Here is a 20122-nt window from a genome sequence, read left to right on the forward strand (position 1 = left end):
ACGACGTGATCGAAGATTCACTTGCGAAGATTTTTGAAGTCCTAAAATTAGAGCTTACGAGCAAGCACGATCCGTATCTCAGTCAAATGGTGGAGTACACAAGTTTAAAGTTCAAAGTTGTTGATGTGGTGATGTCCCTTGTCAAGAAGATGAATGAAAACGATTTGAACATGTATGAAGTTATCACGAAAGAGTTTTGCTCGACATTTCTCGATTCTATGGCCGAGGCCTATTTGTACTGGCCAAACAGTCATAAGTCCGCTGTAGTTATGCCGGAAGTAGGTTTTCTTGCAGATATGGTGGAGGAAGCCTTTGGGAAGGATAAGGCAGAAGTTGCATTGCTTCTGTCCGTTCTCTTTTTCCACAACACCGGAAACCAAGAACCTCGAAATTTAGAACGGATCGTAAGAATGATTGAAAACTCTGCCCGGAATTCTTTATCAAACACTGACGAGCACTCGGTTGAGAAAACAGTGTTGTTGATGAATATAATCGGAACGATATACCGTGGCCTTGGTCAAAATATGTCTAAAGCTCAGGAATTTCATCAACTTGCATTGGATCTTTCCGAAAGGTACGATTTGAAGAACGAGAAGGCAACGTCACTGCACTTGCTGGGAATAATTCATCGTTACCAGAGAAATCTAGACACGGCTTTAACCCACCATGAAGAAGCAGTGGAACTTGGAAGAAAGATTTTCTCTACAAAAGAAAATGGTCGATTGGCTGCATTCTTATTAAACCTGGCTGTTGTTTACAACCGTCTTAAAGAGTTCGATAAAGCTCGCGAGACGTACCAAGAAACCTTGAAATTGGTTAAGGAAGCGTACGGCCCACGCGATCAACGGGTCGCAAGAGTTTTGAACACACTATCGACCTATTATTACACCGTGGGGAATTACCGTGAAAGCGTCGAAGCTCTGTTAGAAGCGCTTAGCATTCACGAGGAAATTCATGGCAACTACCATCCAAACGTGGGACAAACTTTATATGCTCTTGGGTTCACGTATCGTGCCAAAGGTGATCTCGAAGAATCGCTTCAAATGTTGTCGAGATCCTTGCAAATTATGCGCCAGTATTACGGAGATAAACATTATCAAGTCGCTGAGGTGCTTCATGATCTTTCTAATACACAAAGGGAACTGAACATGCTCGATGATGCCCTGGAAAATGCTAAAAAGTGCATTTATATTTTTCGAAAAACACTCAATGAAAATAGCTCAGCAGTTGCAACATCAATCAACGGCCTCGGGCATATTTATCTGGCCCGTGGCGATCCAGTTACCGCTCAAACAAAGTTCGAAGAAGCCCTTAAAATTTTCGAGAAATTACAGAAGCATGGTTTCCAGGGAGTGAGTATTAGCGAAACTCTCGGAAATATTGCCGTAGCTTTGAAACAGCGTGGAGAAACGGAGAAAGCGAAAGAGTATGTTTCCAGGGCTTTAAAGTTAGTTTTGGAGGTGCACCCCGAAACCCATCCGCGGATAAAGAAATTGCGCGAATTGGAAAACGATCTCGAAAGTGCCAGTGAAAATCGTAAGGAATCTGATAATGAACTTTAGGTATATTGTTAATTTTATTTATTTATTTTAATGCATGTAGCAGTCCTAGGGTTGGTGGGGAAACGTAACCAGACACGCTGGAAATGAGGGAGACAAATCAATCAAAAAACAATACAAATGATATAATTATCTACTTTTCTAACTATGATTATATGAACAACATTTTCAACATCTCCGTTACATGAACATGAATTATGTCACACAATATGACGTGCTATTTCCAGCCTGCGGCCACAATCATTATTCAAAAATATCAATTTTTAAAAGCGTCTAGGATGGTGATAAGTTAGTTCCCGCTCTAAATATGTGTTTAAATGTTCTCTCTATTATTTAAAAAAACCGTCAAAACATCACTAGATTGACTTATCTACATTATTGATTTTCATAAAAGTGGCGTCAGTTTTTTCAAAATGAAACAAGTCGGTTCTCCATTAGGGAGGGGGCTGTCGATATACTTCTCAACGGACCTCCCCCCCCCCGTCCGGTCGTCTAACAACACGTGCACGACGATTCCTCCATGCTCTGTAAAAACGCCTGATCCGAGATTATGCAACAGTTGTAAAGTATGTCGACGACCGTCGTGTCGGTCTCCACCCGGGGGGTGCTGTCGCGGATGTTGTAATTCTTGATGGCAAAAATTCGCGAGCAGTGAAGGGCCTGGAACTGAGTCCAGCGACGACGCAACACATCTTCATTCACCTCGTCGGCGAATGTTAGAACAACGATTGGAAAACGACCTAAATTTGAAGGAGAAAAAAAAGCGAGTTTTTAGGTTAAGAGTTTTCGCCATGATAGAAAAGATGGCGGCTTATCGATCTTATTAAGGTCTGTTCACACGATCCAATTTTGTTGGATCCAATTCACTTCTGATGGATGTTTTATAGTCTGTTGTCTTGTAATCTATATGAGCAGCAAATCCACTGAAGCCAATGAAGTATTGCTTTATCAATAACCGACTATATTTCATACGTCAGAGGTGAATTGGATCGAACAAAATTGGATCGTTGAACAGACCTTTAAGATCTTTTTTTGCGATTTTAAACATATCATAAAGACAATTTCTAAATGTTTGTTATCTCAAGTCAATTTATTGAAGACCGTTTTTCTTTTAAAGAGTTTTTTTCTTCACATGCGGTCCTACTTTAGTCAACAAAGGCATAATCTATTCAAAGTGGGGAAGGATATAGCGACATGTTCATATTAACAAGCTGTACCACAGAAAGAAAATTTAATATTTTTAGCAGAAAACTTTGACAGAAAAATAAGTGGACAAATCGCAAATCTTGACATATTAAACATTTTAACGTTGCTATCCTAACCGATTTAAACTCGAAGAATTTTTTTGCGAAAATTCCTTTACTTTTTATAATGGGGAATTTTAAAATTCGACCAACGACTTCAATATTCGCCCAGAAGCTGCATGATAACTTCAAGTTTAACTATCATTGGGAGATTAAAATTGGGCAATATATTATTCAAGCCTTAACCAAATAGCCAATAGTTTCCTAATAGTTTCCTACCGCAGGATTTTCTCAAAGCATCGACTATAAGTTTGAATTCTTCCGGTTCAGTATCATCATGTAAGCTAAAAAGACAAGCATATTGTTTACTGCAGATCAAGATTTGGGTTCTTACGTTCTTATGCAGTTTGGTTAAAAGATTTATCGTGTAATCACTTGGATTAAGGATTAAATGTCGATTGTCTGGTTAAAAACCGGATATATGGAAAGTTCAGCATAGAATTATTCAGTCTATTGTTAGATAATGTTAGATAAGTCTCGATATTGGCACAATCGCTCCTCGACTTTCAGACATGTCATGACAGAGTGTAGATATAAAGGCCATGCACTGCAGCCGATTTTCTCCATTCGATAGATGTGAACGAGTAGATAAGTTACGGATGTTAAAATAAGCGCATTTATACGTCAGAACATCCGTAACAATTCACTCGTTTTCATCTGTCAAAAGAAGGACATAGCACTAAAAATGAGAGCAGAAAATTGAAACTGTGAACCGGCCTTTGAGATGTGTTTATCTGCGTGTCTCCGCCCATCGTGTTTATCCCTGGTTATCAATAACTATCATTAACTATTCATCGATTTATACAACTCGAGATAATAATCACCTGTACACTAATATGGCACAATGAACGCGTTGCTTAAGAGATCTGCGTCGAAGCGAACCAGAAATAGAGTCTTTGAATTTTTGCCAAGCGCCATTGTTCCAATCTTCTGGCACAAAAGTCCCAAATTTTCTGGTACCGTCTGAAAAGATGTAAACAAAATTAATAAAAGGCTAAAGAAAGTTTTAGCCTTAGCGAGTTTTTATCCACTTATAAATCTTGGAGTCCAATGAAGTCTCTTTTGAAGACTCTTGGAGTCTTTTCAGTTTCGTTTTGAGTCAATCACGCGATGAAAACGGGATTCTCAATAGACCTTTCCTCTTTTAGTTTTCAAGCGCGTAATTCGTGAAGTTAGTTGATTATTAAGATCAATTTCAGTTGTTATTTCGCCATGTTCTGGAGCGATTTAGTTTAACAAAGAAGCAAAAAGAATCGGCAAGGTTTTCTTACAAACAAAATCGCTTTTAAATGGAGATATATCGCAACTCAAAGTTGCTTGATAATCAACTACTGTCACGCATTGCGCGCTTGAAAGCTAAAAGGGTAGGTTTTATTTTCTGCCAGTCGCGGACTTATCTTACTGGGCACAGTTGTATCAAGCCCGTTTAGCTCAAACGGTCGATAAGCGAGATTTAAATAAATTGAACTGTATTGATGTTGACTGTAGCAAACTGCTGTAAAGTAAGCTGGGCCACAGCTGGGCTGAATTAAACTTTACTAACCTCTGACCTGACCTGGACTGGACTGTCATGTATATGAACTGAGGCGAGTTAGTTCGAGCTGCACTGGCTGTACTAATTTAAACTGCGCTGAACTTAATATATCTTGATTGATTATGTTTGAACTCAGCTCAACGCATCTGAAACATTACTTACTACATTGTTTGACGACCTCTTCGGCAATGCTTTCGTCGTATTTCCTCGGAAAGCCCCGATTGTCCACCAAACACACCTTCTGTCCCACTCGAACCTTTACCCGTTCTGCCGTAGTAGCTTCCACAATGCATTTATCCCCTTCCCTGCCCAGCCTATTTTCCCCGGCTCGGTCGCTATATTCCCCAGAGAGAACGCTTTCCACCGTATTTATAAGGCAGGACTTTCCCGCAGCGATTCCGCCGAAGACGCCGATATTTAAAGCCGGCAGCTTAAGCTTTGACACTTGAGATCTGTCGGTATCATACTGCAAAGTTGAGCCGGGAACGTAGCCATAAACCTCACTGTAATGCTTAAGACATTTCCTTTGCGAGTTAATTGTGTCTTTTGTCGCCTCTCCGCTGGTTTCTGACTCCTCTTTTTCCATGTCGACCTCGTGAGAAGTATTAACAATAACACAGTTTTTTTAATCCAGTTCTACCTGTATCTTCAAGCGAAGCTATCCAAATATAACTCTGTCAAAATTCGTGTCTATATTCTTGTCTCTAAAGAATTCGTTTGTATTATTTTTCTGCTTTCTTCTTATACTTCGTCCGAAGTATATTTCGCCAGTTAAGAATTGCAATTTGAGCGAAAAGATCGCTTTCCTTTCATATACAACGAACGGTATTCTCTCTCGCGAGTCTTTGTGTGCGGACTTGTTATTGTCGAGATCGCCTCGTTCGGTGTTTGTTTTGCATAGCCAGGGTCCAGGGTGAGAATGGCAATTGGCGACCTGTTGAATACGACAGGTGCTGTGTGACGTTTCCTGAGCTTTTTGGCACGATGTTAAAAGGATAGGCCCCAAAGAGAACAGCTGTTTTGCTCAGCAATAATGACGCTTCTGAATTAGCATTGTAAAGAGCTCATTATCTCTGAAGCCATTGTGTTCAGCAGTTCAGCAGCAATATATGCTCTTGCGCTTCGGATTCACGGCTCCGGACGAATTTGACTATCCGAAGACCGAAGTTCGTCCTTCAAGGATTTACCCTGTTCCGTTTCCGTGTTTCTGTTGTCAGCAGAAAGCCGAGTTTCGCTACACCAATTTCAAGCCAGTTTACAATTTGTCCGTTATGGCTAGTTTCCACTCAGGAAAATTCTCCTTTGGATCGGACAGGACAGAAAAGTTTCCTTTGTATAAACGCCACCTGAGAACTCACCCACAAAGGAAATTTTTCTGTCCGTTCCGATCCTAAGGAGATTTTTCCTGAGTGGAAACTAGCTTTTACTGTGTATAAATCAGATCTTTGCGAAAGCGTTTAGGCTTTTACCTCGAGAAAATATTCATCGCCAGGCCGTTTCATTTCGCTGGCTTCGATGAAAAATTCATCATCAAGAAACAATTCTATTTGCTTTATAAAAGCAACAACTTGATATTTCTCAGAGGAAATATGTCTTCTCAAAGGATATATTCTGACTGAAATTGGGCTAATTCGATGGGCGATTTAAATTTTTAAACATCTACAGAATTATACTTCTTGTGCAAGAGTTAAAAATATGAAGATAAGACGGTCTGGTTGAGAATGTACAAATCGCAGACTTATTGCGAAAGAAAAATGACGTACTTTTCTAAAATTACGATTCATAGTTTGCTGTCGCCGGTTTGCCGTAGAAGGCTAACTTTCTGATCTCCGACGTAGAAATGTTACAGACTGTTCCAGCAAGCTAAGCGGCTTATGGCACAGTACGTAAAAACGAGTGTTTGCAAAATTAATCCCATTTTTTTTTGCAACATTAACCTTCTGTGAACTTGTCCTTAGTTTACCCACCCCATGTGTTCCTCGTGATAATTCCTAGAAATATTGCAATGTTGATGTACTGAAACAAGGTAAACTCTAGCTCCAACTCTCCCACCTGACGTCAAAATCAAACGGCACCACCACAACATTCAATTTGCAAAGCTTGATTCGCGCTAACCCTAGTTTACATTTCACCAACTGTTTCACCCACTGTTTCACCAACTGTGGGAATGTACGTTCGATGTACGATTGCTATCGTTTAGTTAAAGCGTGCGGGAAAAAAGACTTAATTAACTTTAATTTAAATCGATACAAGCGAACCATTTTCCATTGTCAAACTCTCAAGAGTTGTAGGAAGTGCGGACAAACTGCACTTGTGACGTCAACTATAAATCTTGCCACTTAGTTCAACTATATTGATCCGGAAAGATTTAAAGGATAACATATTTCAGTTTATATAATTTTATACGTCTGGTTGCCTGGTTTGTATACTTGCCAGTTAGGAAGTTTGATTTGTAGATTTCATATTTGTATCAATCTGGGATTATGTTAACCTGCATTTATTTCAGCAACTGGTCCCTGGAATTAGGCCGACAGGTTCCATTATAGGCAAACAAGGAACATTAACCTCGTGCCAATTTGCTTTAAATTGTTTTTAGTACGTAATCGTAAGCCTGGCACTTCCGTTCATTATATCAGCCCTTAAACTTACAAACAAGTACTTGTCATTTCCCAAGTGCCGTGGTAGCGCATAATTTGCATTTCTCTTCGAGACAAACCAGCGAACTTCGAGATCAGGTAATTGGATACATTCATTTCAATGTACCTTTACGGCGACTAATTAATACCCAATTAGAACATCAATTTGCTGTGTTATTGTTCGTCGCGCCGTTGTTACAAAGAAATGAGGGATTCTGTACTTGGGCAATCGATATTTGTGTAGGTAAGTGTCTCGTCTTTGCAAAGCGAGTGTACATGTCATGTAAAATGTGTGTTTTGAATCAGTATTTTGCAAATGTATTATTTGTCCAAGCAATATTACATATGTCCTCAATAAAGTGCAATGTTGAAAGGTATTTCTGCTATCGTACTTGTAATCTACAATATATTATGCTTAATTATGATTAATTCTATTTCCATCAAAATATTGTGAGAGGTTATTCAGGACTACGCTATGGTTGGTACATCAGGGCGCACAAACAGTTGTCCGAAAAGATATTATTGATTTGATGGTGTGGCATAACTGGCATTGCATTGAACAGTCCCTTTAAGCAAACCTGTCTGTAAACTATGTAGTCTACTGTCTGCGGCGCAGGCTATAAACTATGACGCTAGTAGCTTTACATACATACATGCATCTATCAACCAATATGTCAACATATATACTATAAAATCTATTCGGTCGAAGAATTGAATGAAACATTCAATACTACAGTTCTTCACTATACAATCGTCGCAAACGTGATATTACATAGTTGGCCCTATCGTTAAAATCGAATCTGAAATTGGCAAAGATTCAGAGCGGTAAAATGAGTCTATGCCTTTGTTGTTTGTGGCACCCGAAATCCTTGACCTATCGCTAAACGATATCGTACTGTGGACGTAATTCAATAATTAGATTTGAGTTGATATTTTTTGAGTCACGATATGCAACGTTGAGAAATCAAGGGACCTTGGCATGACTGGATGTGCGCAGGAAATGGAGTGGTTACAGTCAGAATTAAGTTAGCAACGTGTTAAAATTCTTGGAATTTTGTTTGTTCATCGGGAAACTATTATCTGGGGTCAGTATACTGGCGCATGGTCTATAGACATTTTTCAGTCGTCCTGTACTGTCGGTGTCGGTGGGGGAACGTGGGGTACATGTAGCGAATATAGTGAGTAAGATTAAGAAACCGTTGAAGTACACACGATTTGCAGCGTTGAAACTAAAGAAGTTTCAGATTAATAGGGTGATCAAAGTCAGCGGGCAAAGTGCAAACTAAAGGCAATTTAATAGAGCGATTGAATGGTCACTATCCTATGAATAGCTGTATCTATCTTTTGTTCAACCTGCCAAGTGTGCAAGGTAAAGCATTTCTATTAGCTATAAAAGTAATTTAAGGTATGCCAGTTACACTGTTATAAGGATACCTACGTTATTCTTCTTTTGAAAGATGCGAACAAGTTGATATGTTCAAAAGAAAGGTACTTATATTACATACATCAGCGCATCAATATTTAAAGTAATCGCTCGTTTGCATCTTTCAAAAGAGGAACCGCACAGAAATTGTAGTTGATATAATTAAGACTTGAGAGTACAAATACGCTTTTCAAAGCAGCGCAATAGTTGAAGCCCTTTGTTAAAGCGCTTCATTTGCCCTTGACCTTCACTTCAGCGCGAAGCATGCAGATGCAATAATAACACAGTATTTGTTATTGATAAGATTATATGATCCTACTGAAACTCATTAATATTTTCGTAAGAGATAATTTATATGCCCAACACAGTGCATACATTGGACATATGGATGTCGTATTATTTTGTTTTTACGGCGCGGCGTCGCTACTCGCAAATTAAGAACTCGGTTGATTGTTACCGCTTCGTAAAACCTCAAATGGCGTTTTATGCACAGAATGGCTGACAATTTTAAACGATGATCGATTGACGCTGTAGAACACGGTAAATTGAGTACGCCGTTTGAAATGCTGGGATAATTCGTGCAAACGAATAGTAATTATTGTGATATCTACTATTTATTAAAACTTCGGCCGGCAGATTCTGTTGTTTATTGTTCGTCGATTTCATTGAGTTATCGTTTTTTGTTCTTTATCTTCAAGTCTAGTCGATTAGTTGGTGCGAAATTAGAAAAAAGTTCACAACCGGACGAGCTATGAACTTTTTACGGAGATTAAGCAATTCTTCCAAGCGAGGCAGAAGACAATCAGATGCTGGATCTTGCTCTCAAAGTCAGGAGTTCGGTGAGTTCTTGTTCCGTTTTTTCCCAATTTTAGCTGGTATTTTTTTGTGTGTTGTGTTTGAAGCATATACAGCTGTCGCTTAACTATTTTTGTTGTGTGAATTTAGTCAATATATTTTCACAACGGAGCTTGTTTTCATTAATTCTATAGGTTGTATGAAAGCCGGGTGTCCACCGGATAGTGGTTTATTCAGTCGCTTTAAAATTGCCCGTTGTTAGGTATAACTTTGATTAATCTTAGTATTCCTAACGCGAGGATCCCCTTTAATAATTGTTGGTTCCAAAAATTAAAATTTATCTCTTTTCGAGCATTTTTTGAACGGTTAAAAAACCCACTATCCCGTGGATAGCGCTATGCGGCTTTCATACAACCGGCTCCTGCTGTCAGTGTGTTACACAACATTAAAGTCTGTTAACACGCTCCAATGTTGTCGGATCCAATTCACTTCTGATGAATGAATGTAAAGTTTGCAGTATTAGTCGGGTGATGCAATGTATATGCCTGGCAGCAAATCAACTGAAGCCGATGCAGTACAGCTTTATCAATAACAGACTTGATTCCATACGTCAGAAGTGAATTGGATCCAGCAAAATTGGATCGTGTGAACAGACCTTTAGTATACAAAGCGTTTCACGAAGTGAAGATTGACCTGCTCAAAACGCGCCGTCTCCTAAAACATGATTGTTCAACCTTGGATCGGTCCAAAAGCATTTACTTTTCACGAGGCAAGTCGGTAGTTAGCCTCTTTGACTGAATGTAACAGTGACTCTGTATTCCTGAGGTTGAGGTTCTCTAGTACAATACCAGGTAAAGAGGTACCAATTTGGACCTTTCCTAAACTCTTCATGTTTTAGTTCGAAAGGAATCTTTGCGGGTACATTCAAACTCTCTATCTCTAAAACTTGCGTTTCATCTTCTAGAGGATGTGGAAAAGATGTCCGAAGACGACAATCATAACGGCCGCACAAGGGCTCTTTCACTTGGTACAGTATTTCGAAATCGTTCAAGACAGCCATCATCCGAACATTACACCACCGACTTCTGGGTGCGAAACTTTGCAGACAAAAACACGGCGACTTGGCTCGACTTTCGGGCCGCGTTCGTCCTGGACTATAAGAATAGACTGGAGGAATATTCCGACACTGGACACCTGAGTTCCGTGCTCGATGCGGCCCGAGCACAACTTTGCTCGAAGGATTCCACTGTGCATATCACCAGGTACAAGAAGTTCGTGGGCTCAGACAAGAGACCTGACGCAATATGGAATAAGATCAGAGAAGAGGCCGCGAGGAAACTCTTTAAGGAGGCTCTGGAAGATTCACTGTGTCTTTAAGTGGAATCTTGACAGATGAAATTGATGTCAAAATACCGTTCTTAAGGTTTGCGCGTCTTTGAGCTGACGATGCGACGACCTTTTGACACACAGTTGAAATTATTCTTTGGCAAAAGCCCAAGGTAGATTGGAAGAGGCTTGCAACTTGCAATATTTTTAGACCCCCTGAAATGACCTTGTCCAAAGATGATTTATCGATTTGATTTCGGGAAATTTTTAATCGAGCGTTGCCAAGTTACCTTTATTTATTCCAACGGTTTATTTAATTAAGTAGAACTTTCTAGATCGCCGTTTACTGACGACTGACGTTTATTTACTTGACTTTCTCTGAACTTGCTATCTACATATGGCTGTTTACAGATGTCTTGTAATTTGACATGATGGAAAGGTTCCTCTTAATCTAGATCTCGAATGATTTAAACTGTTAGGATGCTGTAAGTGAAAAGTCGAATTTTGCATCGATTGTGGAGAGTTCAATGGTCGAGTCAAGTGATAAAATCCTGGTGAAAAAATCTTGCTGTGAACTCATGATACTTACATGATGAGAGGCAAGAATTGCTCGCCGGTGGGCTTTCTTGGAGATTTAAGAAGTGGAATGAGGCTCGGTACTCGTCGACTGTGGAATGGTTTAGAAAATTCCGGGAAAATAGCGCTATAGACTGATTAGGAAAAGTATGAACAATGCCTGTACTTTCAGGTAGATGCTAAGGGACATCGTTGGATCATAAATGTTATTTTTACTTCAGAAATAAGTCGCATTCTGGTAGTTGATTCTATACGTTTTGATCAACAGTAAAAGTTTTATTAAACCGTTTGGCTACTAGACAGTCGTTGGGTTTTCTCAAATCCGACAGAATGTATATAACTGAGATTTGAATGTTCTTTTGTTTGTTTTTTATTTTTATCACAAATAATTGACCAAAATTTCATGTATAATAATAGTATTTCTAGTATTATTTAATTGACAAGCTTGTAAGAACCGGAAATTCATTACAAATAGTTATTTTGAATGGTTCATATGAAGGTCATTTGAAGAATTGTGCTAGTTTTTCAGCTTCCTGCGACATTTCGTCTTCGCTACGAAATCTTTCGACTCCATCAACCGACGTCATACCATTTCGACTTTCTGGTAAATCATCCTGGTCGTGCTTTTCTAGAACTTTATACACGTCATCGTTGTCATGGAAATCGCCTTTTCGCCTTGGCAGAATATGCACGTGAACGTGGGGGACAGTCTGACCGGCATCCGGGCCATCCTGTACCGCAACGGTCAACGAACTCGCCTTAAACTCCTGTTCAACAACACCGGAGATTTTTTGTGTGCTCACAAACAGGTCGGCAACTTCGTCCTCGGTTAATTCGCCAAACCTTTGCACGGTTCGAAGCGGTGCGACCAGGACATGGCCCGGCACTACAGGTTTTCTGTTTACGAAGCCGTACGACAGTTTTGAGCGAAAAAACACCACGGAAGACTTGATAATATGCTCCCCAAAACGATAGCTTGCTTCCGCCGCCATATTGGCCGACGAGAGATAAACCTGGAAACTACCAAAAAACGTGGGATTTTCCAATATGGCCGCCACGAAACCCGAAGAAGTTGTCAAAATTCCCCGAGGAAAACCAAAATCTGGGCGGTTTTGGAAGAGCGACGGGGCAAAGTAAGTATTTCAGCTTGATGCTTCAGCTTGAAGTATTTCACATTGCAGTTTAAAATATTGGTAATTGAATTATAACTTGGCAAATTTTGCTTGCGAATTTTTGCCCAGAAAGTCGGACATGATCAGTGTTCCTTCGCTTCACTCATCTTGGGAGAAGAAAACCAAAAAGAAAGCTGAAGAAAAAGCGATGAAAAGGCTCGAGAAAGAGCTGAAAGAGGCTGCTAAAGAGCAACGTCAGGTACAAACACAAGTATAATAAAATGTAATGAATATTATTATCATTTCCAAACAAACTTTAAGATTTTTGAAATGAAATTTTTGATGCTTAACTAGTTTTACATTTTCTTCAGAAAAGGAAGAAGTTAATAGAGGAGAGAAGGCAAAGACAGCAGGAAAATGAGAAGAAATCACAAGTTGTACAAGTGGTAAGAATAATTGAATGTCAAATGCTGTCAATCTTTAGGCAAGCCTAACCAATTCTGAAACTAGGTTGTTGTATTCCATGCATGTTATTGATGTGAATTCAACAGCAAATTATTGCAAACACTACTGTTTCATATTTGGTTCTCATTTTTTGTGGGAGAAAATCCTCACTGAGGTCATGGATGTTGTGTGTCAGCCTCACTGAGATGCTGACTGTGTGATTCTAAAAATAATGCTCATGTCAGACATCAAGCTGATATGCCATGTCATGATCAGGTTTGTTATGAAGGGTGTTTGGATGGTGCAGTTCATTAAAATGAGATTTTGCCATTGCTAGATAACAAACACAAGAAAACTGAAGCGAATGAAAAAGAAACAATTGAGGCAGGTAGAAAAGAGGTGACAACTGGAAGATATGAAATCAACAATCTTTGTACCACATTGGCAACAGGGTGGATGATCAGCAGGTACATTCAATTCTGAGACTGAATTCTTCAAATGACAATGGTTATAGGTTGAATGATGCAATGCAGCATTGCCTATTACCCCAAGAAAACACCACTCATATCTTTCACTCATGGAGGTGATAGCATATATTTAATGTCATATTGGTTTATATAAAGTGTTTCAGTGCTCAGTATTTAGCACTAAATAAAGTTTGTGGTAGTTAAAACACTCCTGCAGACACCTAATGCCAGCTAATGTACGTTAAAACCAGTAATATGATCCGTTTGCTGGTTTTTTCACACGCTAAGTGCTGCGATTGACGTTTTTCCCACGAAAACGTTCTTTTCGCAAGATGAAGTTCTTTTCGCACGAAAAAACGTTCTTTTTCCACGGTAAAGTTCTTTTTCCCACGCTTGCGATATTTTTTGCGACAGTTATATTTGATACATTTTAGAATACTTTTGTTACATTGGAAAACGTTCCACGGCGAATATTGCTACTTTGCTTCGTTCGAAAGAATAAATCTGTTTTTAGAACGCAAAAACAATATTTCTCCGCTCAAGACACATGCACGAGCTTGCGCCCGCTTTTCTTTTTGCTTTCTTGCTTGCCAGTTGAACGTCCACAGTTTTGAAGTTTCTGGATTGATAAGGCGACATAAATGCTACAATAAGCAGTATTATTAATAAAATTTTTCATCGAATTTACATGCACATAAATTTCTACAGTTCATATCAAAGTTCCTCGCTGAATTAACGTCGAACGTAATTGATTTGCTTACGATGTTCAACGCAAACATCTTTGTCGATATGCAGTGATTTCCTCTTGACTTCGATATCCTCCTCGAGCGATAGTTGATTGCGAATCAAACCTTTCAACGAACTCTCTGCGTCCGCTAACAATTCTTGTAGCCTCGTAACATTCACATTAATTTCGTTCCTTTCACTGATAAGGCGATATTTCACCGGGTCGCGGCAAAGTTCCACGTTCGGTCGGTCCGTTCTGTGATCTGATCTAGTTTGGGAAACTTTCATTGGCGCTTCCTTCTCGTAAATCGCCTGTTTTAACTTATCGATATTCGCTTCCATCTCGCCGATTTCCTCGTTTACCTGGAAGAAAAAGGACTAGCAATAAGCCGGGGGTGGTGTCGAAAACTTTTTACTTGGGGGGGGGCTCTGATTATATACATTATCTGCAGGACGAATAATACTCAAATAAAAATGGAGGCGAATTTTGCCACAATGGCGTGTTCGGAAAAGGCTTGATAGAATCCGCACATTCAAACAATGTTTGAAACTGTTTAATTGAAACAGTTTCCTACCTTTGTCAAATGTGTTTCCAATTTGGTCTTTGCCTTTTCCGTCTCTTCGATCCTGTTTTCAAAAGCGACGTTCACGACATCGAATTGCTTCACAAGATCGTTGTAAGTCTGCATGAGAACACCGTCCACGACGCTGCGCAAGTTGATCGCCGCGTTCTTTTCTCGCTCGGCTTTCAAGATATTCTTGTCGGAGAAATCCTGCCACTCGTCCGGTGTCACCGAGCTGTGAATCGCAAAATTATGAAATTTAGTTGCTTGACTTGTCGGGGTTTTAAATGGCAATAGAAAGTGGTTTAAAGAGAGTATATAAAATGCACACGATCACTTACTTTCCCTCGACTTTTGCCCCTCGATCGGAGTAGAAAATATGTGCAGATTTGTTATTCAATTCAGAACAATTTTTATCGATATTCAGCGCGGAGAACTTGTCTTTCATGTCTTTTTCAAGGTAATACTTGGCAGATCTCATTAGTCTAAAAAAAGCCGTAACAACATAGTTGAAATGACTGTTGTATCTTGCTAAAAAACATTAGCAACTGATACACAGATCTAATAAATCTATCTTCAAAATTATGTTGATTTTCTGACCTGATTTGTTCAATGGTCTGTTCCAAGGTTCTTTTTAACAATGATTCAACACCTTGCAGAACTTCAACTTCCTGTAAACATGGGTTGGGGGATAAGCTGGTTGTGCTTTGGGTGGGGGTTAATTTTTTAGGTGGGGGGCCCAAGTATATTTCCATATTGGGGAGACCAAGTATATATTTCCACTCTCTTTCTCATTGGTGGGCTGGGCTTACATGGTGCAACCTGTAAGTGTGTTTGATGTATGGAGTGGGGCAGAATATTCTCCAATGTCATCCCAGCAAGATGGACTCACCCTACTCCTGCTACTCACCCCTTTCCAACCCCTCCTACTTCCACAACTTACCTTCAACAACTGAACTTCAACATCATCATGAACATTATCGATCTTAACCCTCTCCTCCCTGACGACCAAGCAATCAGAAACAACCTTTAGCGGTATCTCAATGTCAACAATGGCTTTCTCCAGTCTTGCTTTGAACGTCAACAAATTCTCGATTTCGCTCATCGACTCGGCGTGTTGTCGATCCAACTCGCCTTTCCAGTAATTCACATCGGTCAAACGCTGGCTTAGCTTCACATCGACATCTTGTTGGGTTTTCGACGTGGTTTGGTCGGTCTCAAGAACCAAGCGACTTGTTTCATCGCGAATGCGTTCAGCGCTTGCTCGTTCCTTTTCAGCGCTCGAGTATTTTAGCTTATTTGAATGATGCCATTCTTCGGGCAGATATTTCGGAGGTCGTTGAACCAAACGCGCCATATTTTATAGCAGGTAAAACAATTTTTACATCAAATCTATGCGAAGTTTTAGTTAAACTCTACGGACTTGTTGCAATTTCTTTATTGTATACCTTTGAAAAGTTGTGTACGGTTGCGTAGCAACAATGATGCGGCAATTAGTGCTTCCACTTAGCATAAGGAAATTCGAATGAAAAATTTTAATACTAGTTATTTCTTCAAAACTGAAAACACTAAAAGATTTATAAACGACTTTTGATAATTTTTTCACTAAAAAAGACAGTATAAGCCCATTGTAGATAGGGTTTTCATAATAATTTTGTCCACACAGTTATAATAAATATAGATTTACAGTATCCCTATAATACATAGATGAATAATGAAAAAGGAATGAATTGTTTTGTGCTTCCTTCATGTTCCCAACTTCTTTTCCACTTCCAAACATATTTTTTACTATCCACATTTCTTCTATGCACAGAAGTTCAAGTTGTGAGACTTAAATAAGTTAACCAGTTTGGGACCTAATAAGGTTTAACAGTACAAATTTCTAAACAGACTCATATTCCTTCTGCCATTCAGCATATTTCTCCTCCAGTTGTCTTGCAGATGGTTTGGTTGTTGAAAGAGCTGCCTGCAAGTCATCGTTTGTCACAGGGTTTAGTTCCAGCTGTGGCAAGGTCACGGTCTTTTCATCTCCGACATTTTCAAGCACGTCGAACACCTTGCGCAATGGTCTCATTGCAGCCTCCTTGCACAGAAGTTTGATATCTGATCCTGAGTAACCTTCTAGTTTCTGCGCAAATAGATTGTAGTCAATTTCAGTCTTAATATCTAAACCGCTTGTTGGTGAATTGATTGTTGGGGGGAGGTGATTAAGGAGCATTTGCTTTCTTGCTTCCTCCGATGGTAGGTTAACCAAGATCCGTTTCTCGAGTCGGCGGAGCATGGCATGATCCAATTCCCATGGTAGATTTGATGCAGCTAACAGGAATACAAGGTCATTAGATTTTGCCAAACCGTCCATTTGTATTAAAAGCTCAGTTTTCATTCGTCGACTACCTTCGTGATCACCACCACCGGACCCTGCTCCCCTTTGACTCATTAACGACTCCAGTTCGTCAAGGAAGATGGTAGATGGTGCATGAAAACGAGCCAATTCAAACAACACCCTAACAAGTTTTTCAGAATCTCCACGCCATTTGCTAACTATTGTTGAAGCAGATATGTTAAAGAATGTTGTATTGCACTCTGTTGCAACAGCTTTGGCAAGTAAAGTTTTGCCCGTCCCAGGAGGCCCATAGAGCAACAGGCCTTTCCATGGTGATAATATTCCAGTGAAGAGTTGTGGGTATTTGATAGGATAGACAACCGCTTCCTTGACAAGCCGTTTAGCACTTTCAAGCCCAACGATATCATGCCAACCGACGTCGGGATTGTCGAGATATATGTCCCTACTAACGACCGCGGCAAGCTCTCGCCATTCACCGGTTAGACCTGCAAAGCCTGCCAATGGTTTTAGAAGTTTCTCAGAAGAGTCATTACTGTTCGTTGAGTAGTTTCCCTTAATTGCATTTGCCAACATGGCTTTCATGTCAACAATGACATTCTTGCCATGTATATTTTGAACAGTCTGTAACGAATCCTTATTTGCTGCTTGATTGGATAATGCATTTCCCGTCAAGCTCAGTTCGTCTTGATTAACAGTCGTTAGCGATTTGGCTTTGACAACTTTTCCTTTCGAAGACACCTTTCTTTTGCCATCACTTAGGGGTCGGTTAGGTGGCGTGTCGCCTTCATTTTTGGCTGTGTTTATGTTGGGCAAAGAACAGGAACTACTACGATTTTTCAAGCTACCCTTAATGGGCCTGCTTGGCTTGGCTTTCTCAGGACTTGGAGATTTTTTAATAATTTTTGGGTATCTATTGAATTTAACATGATAATACGATTCATACTCCTGGAGAACAGTAGGTAGGTCAATGTTATCACAAACAGAGTATTTTTCCAAGCTAATTCCAGATTCAGTCTCCAAAGCATTAACAGTGTCCAGGTATCCCTCATCACTGAGATAACCTAATATTAATACCAATAGTTGCTTCTTTCTGAATTCAGTTTTTTGCTCGTCCGATTGCCGTGCTTCGTTCGCAGTTTTGAGCTGCAGATAGCTTAGCTCTTGTGTCATGAATTCCTTGCGAAAATTCCCAATAAAACGGCCAGAATCGTCGATAAAATCTGAAAAAATTTGCCCAAAAAAACTTCAAATGACAACAAAGTAAACTTCGCGCCCTCGCGGGTCTTGACAACGGGAAGGGGGTTTAACCGCCTGTACGCAGGTTAATACAGGAAGTGAGCAAAATGGCGGTCGAAAACGTGCAAGAATTCACAAAAAATAGCTTTGAAATCAACCTAAACGAGGTCTTTTTGGGTGAACGGCGACTGAGATACATATATCTATACCAGCCAGATATTGTAAGTACAGAATTAGAAAACGAAGTGCAGTGCATTCCATTATTTTTAGGCTGCGATGTTCTTGATGAGTGTACTAGCATTTGTAGCAAAAATTTGCCACGTTTTCATGCCAAACACGCAAAGCTAGGCTTTGCAACGAAGCTGAATTTTCAGCCAGGGGTCCGAGTCGTTGGCATCCATGGCACAGCTCGGGGAGTTTGGTTTTACAGCGTGCAAGGATTGTTTAAAATTGCTTTTGAATATTACACTCGGCAAGGGCAACAAGCTTGCCTGTGTAAACTTCTGGAAGTTTGGGAAAGACAAATATCTGATCCAGTTTTGGACACGGAGATTCACGTCAAATCTAAAGACTCTTGCACGGAACAGGAAACCTTCGACACTTTAAGTTCGCAGCCTGTAACATTGAGTGAGGAGATTGAAGTTGATCGATTTGTTGATTGTGTTAATAAAGCCATCGATAGATTATGATTATGAGCTTGATGAGAGCTTACAACATGAAATTGTATTGTTGAAAACATATTTATCATCGATGAAGGCCAAGAAAAAGTCAAATTCAATATCATATCGAACTTTAAGTTTAGTGAAAAACTGCTTGAAATTGCTCGGAACCGCATCGGAAAATACCGAAACCTTGGCGACTTCCCAACAAGGTGGGGAAACAAATTGTCCTACATCTAATGAGAGCAGGGCGTCGCAAAACAAGGCATGCTCTGTAGAGGACAAAAAATATTCTTGCAGGAAAGAAAGAATAATAGTTGAAATCGCACAATGGCTGGGAAAAGAATTCTTGAACTATCATTCCTTGGTAAACGAAAGAGTGAACTCATTTAAGCTGCGAAATATAAGAAGTATTGGTCAGCTACCATCGGCCAAAGACCTCGTCGGTGAGGTATTCCCTTTTCCTATGCAAGCGTTTTTGTGCTCCTGGTTGGATGTACCATTGATCGAAAATGAAACTAGTCGGTCTAGTCCGGATATCGAGGCCTCGGAAAACGGGTCGAATCTCTTTCCGGTGGTGCAATTAATTCTAGAATTGGCCAATCAGAGTCTAGTTTCTGGCGTAGCGCACGTGTTGTTCTCGCAGTTGGTGCAGTCAGACAGTGTTCAATAATCAATACTTGACAATGAGAAGTGTATTCAGAGAATCTAAATTTAAAAAATTGTCTAGTCGGAGGCGGAAAGTCGGAGAATAGTCACTGTGTAAACAACGTGTCAATCATCCTCGCATCTGGTCAAACAGTACATTTCCTCTTTTTTAACTAGAGCTTCACAACAGGATATTCTCAAAATCTACAAAGGTTTTTACTTGTCGCATCAATTAGTTGCTCGTGTAAGGATTTCTGATTCTTAGATGGCCTTTAACAAGCTTAATCTTCAACTCTGAATAAACATTAAAGTGGTTAAACATTGGCAAGAAGACATGTGTCAATAATAGTCGTAATTGTATTGTTTATAATCGTGCTTTAGTTTTTTTCCCGATTTCAAATCACACCGCATCTTAAAACACACCTTTCTCTTTTGCGCTTTCATCTAATCTTTTTGCGTGTTGCTTTTTGCTACATAAGTAGCCTTTCGTTGTAAGATGTGGCATTAATTGTCAATCTTATTAGATAGTTCCAGCAGAGTCAATGTTTGCTGTTATGAAACTTCGAGATCGAGTTGCAGGTGTTTGAATACACTTTGTGCGCTTTTCCATAGAGATCAGCCCGGTCCCTGTATTCAAATTCAAACGTGCAGTCGCCTGACAACTGGTTCTCGTATGTATTGCTTGCTACCTTCAGCGAACGCGAAGTTCGTGTTGCCAAAGCGTCTTCGTTTTTAAAAACAAATACAATCGTCGATTCATTAACCTCCCT

At 39.8% G+C, this 20122-nt stretch overlaps 6 protein-coding genes and 1 pseudogene across 6 annotated transcripts; 3 read left to right on the forward strand and 4 right to left on the reverse strand.

Moving 5' to 3' along the window:
- The first annotated feature begins 410 nt into the window (after window positions 1-410).
- Window positions 411-1562, forward strand: LOC114520674 (nephrocystin-3-like). Its single transcript, XM_028540994.1, has one exon. It carries the CDS (start codon window positions 411-413, stop codon window positions 1560-1562), a length of 1152 nt encoding a protein of 383 aa, XP_028396795.1.
- Window positions 1563-1706: 144 nt separating this feature from the next.
- Window positions 1707-5297, reverse strand: LOC114520422. Its single transcript, XM_028540677.1, has 4 exons — window positions 4560-5297; window positions 3688-3826; window positions 3083-3147; window positions 1707-2299 (listed from the first exon to the last, which is right to left on the reverse strand). Exons 1-4 carry the CDS (start codon window positions 4981-4983, stop codon window positions 2052-2054), a joined length of 876 nt encoding a protein of 291 aa, XP_028396478.1. The 5' UTR covers window positions 4984-5297; the 3' UTR covers window positions 1707-2051.
- A 6223-nt stretch (window positions 5298-11520) lies between these two features.
- LOC114520759 (bis(5'-adenosyl)-triphosphatase-like) lies at window positions 11521-12155 on the reverse strand. The gene has a single exon (XM_028541098.1). The coding sequence runs from the start codon at window positions 12143-12145 to the stop codon at window positions 11654-11656; it is 492 nt and encodes a 163-aa protein (XP_028396899.1). The 5' UTR covers window positions 12146-12155; the 3' UTR covers window positions 11521-11653.
- Window positions 12059-13385, forward strand: LOC114520760 (coiled-coil domain-containing protein 86-like). The gene is made up of 4 exons (XM_028541099.1): window positions 12059-12286; window positions 12395-12524; window positions 12637-12711; window positions 13047-13385. Exons 1-4 carry the CDS (start codon window positions 12201-12203, stop codon window positions 13110-13112), a joined length of 357 nt encoding a protein of 118 aa, XP_028396900.1. The 5' UTR covers window positions 12059-12200; the 3' UTR covers window positions 13113-13385.
- A 45-nt stretch (window positions 13386-13430) lies between these two features.
- On the reverse strand, window positions 13431-15920 carry LOC114520756 (tektin-1-like). The gene is made up of 5 exons (XM_028541094.1): window positions 15409-15920; window positions 15066-15136; window positions 14807-14950; window positions 14478-14700; window positions 13431-14265 (listed from the first exon to the last, which is right to left on the reverse strand). Exons 1-5 carry the CDS (start codon window positions 15820-15822, stop codon window positions 13909-13911), a joined length of 1209 nt encoding a protein of 402 aa, XP_028396895.1. The 5' UTR covers window positions 15823-15920; the 3' UTR covers window positions 13431-13908.
- Window positions 15921-16094: 174 nt separating this feature from the next.
- LOC114520755 (katanin p60 ATPase-containing subunit A-like 2) lies at window positions 16095-18064 on the reverse strand. The gene has a single exon (XM_028541093.1). It carries the CDS (start codon window positions 17977-17979, stop codon window positions 16348-16350), a length of 1632 nt encoding a protein of 543 aa, XP_028396894.1. The 5' UTR covers window positions 17980-18064; the 3' UTR covers window positions 16095-16347.
- Window positions 18065-18069: 5 nt separating this feature from the next.
- LOC114520761 lies at window positions 18070-19794 on the forward strand (annotated as a pseudogene).
- The last annotated feature ends 328 nt before the right edge of the window (window positions 19795-20122 follow it).

Source organism: Dendronephthya gigantea, unplaced genomic scaffold (assembly GCF_004324835.1).
Source record: "Dendronephthya gigantea isolate DGI-Jeju-01 unplaced genomic scaffold, DenGig_1.0 000016F, whole genome shotgun sequence".
Taxonomy (NCBI): Eukaryota; Metazoa; Cnidaria; class Anthozoa; order Malacalcyonacea; family Nephtheidae; genus Dendronephthya; species Dendronephthya gigantea.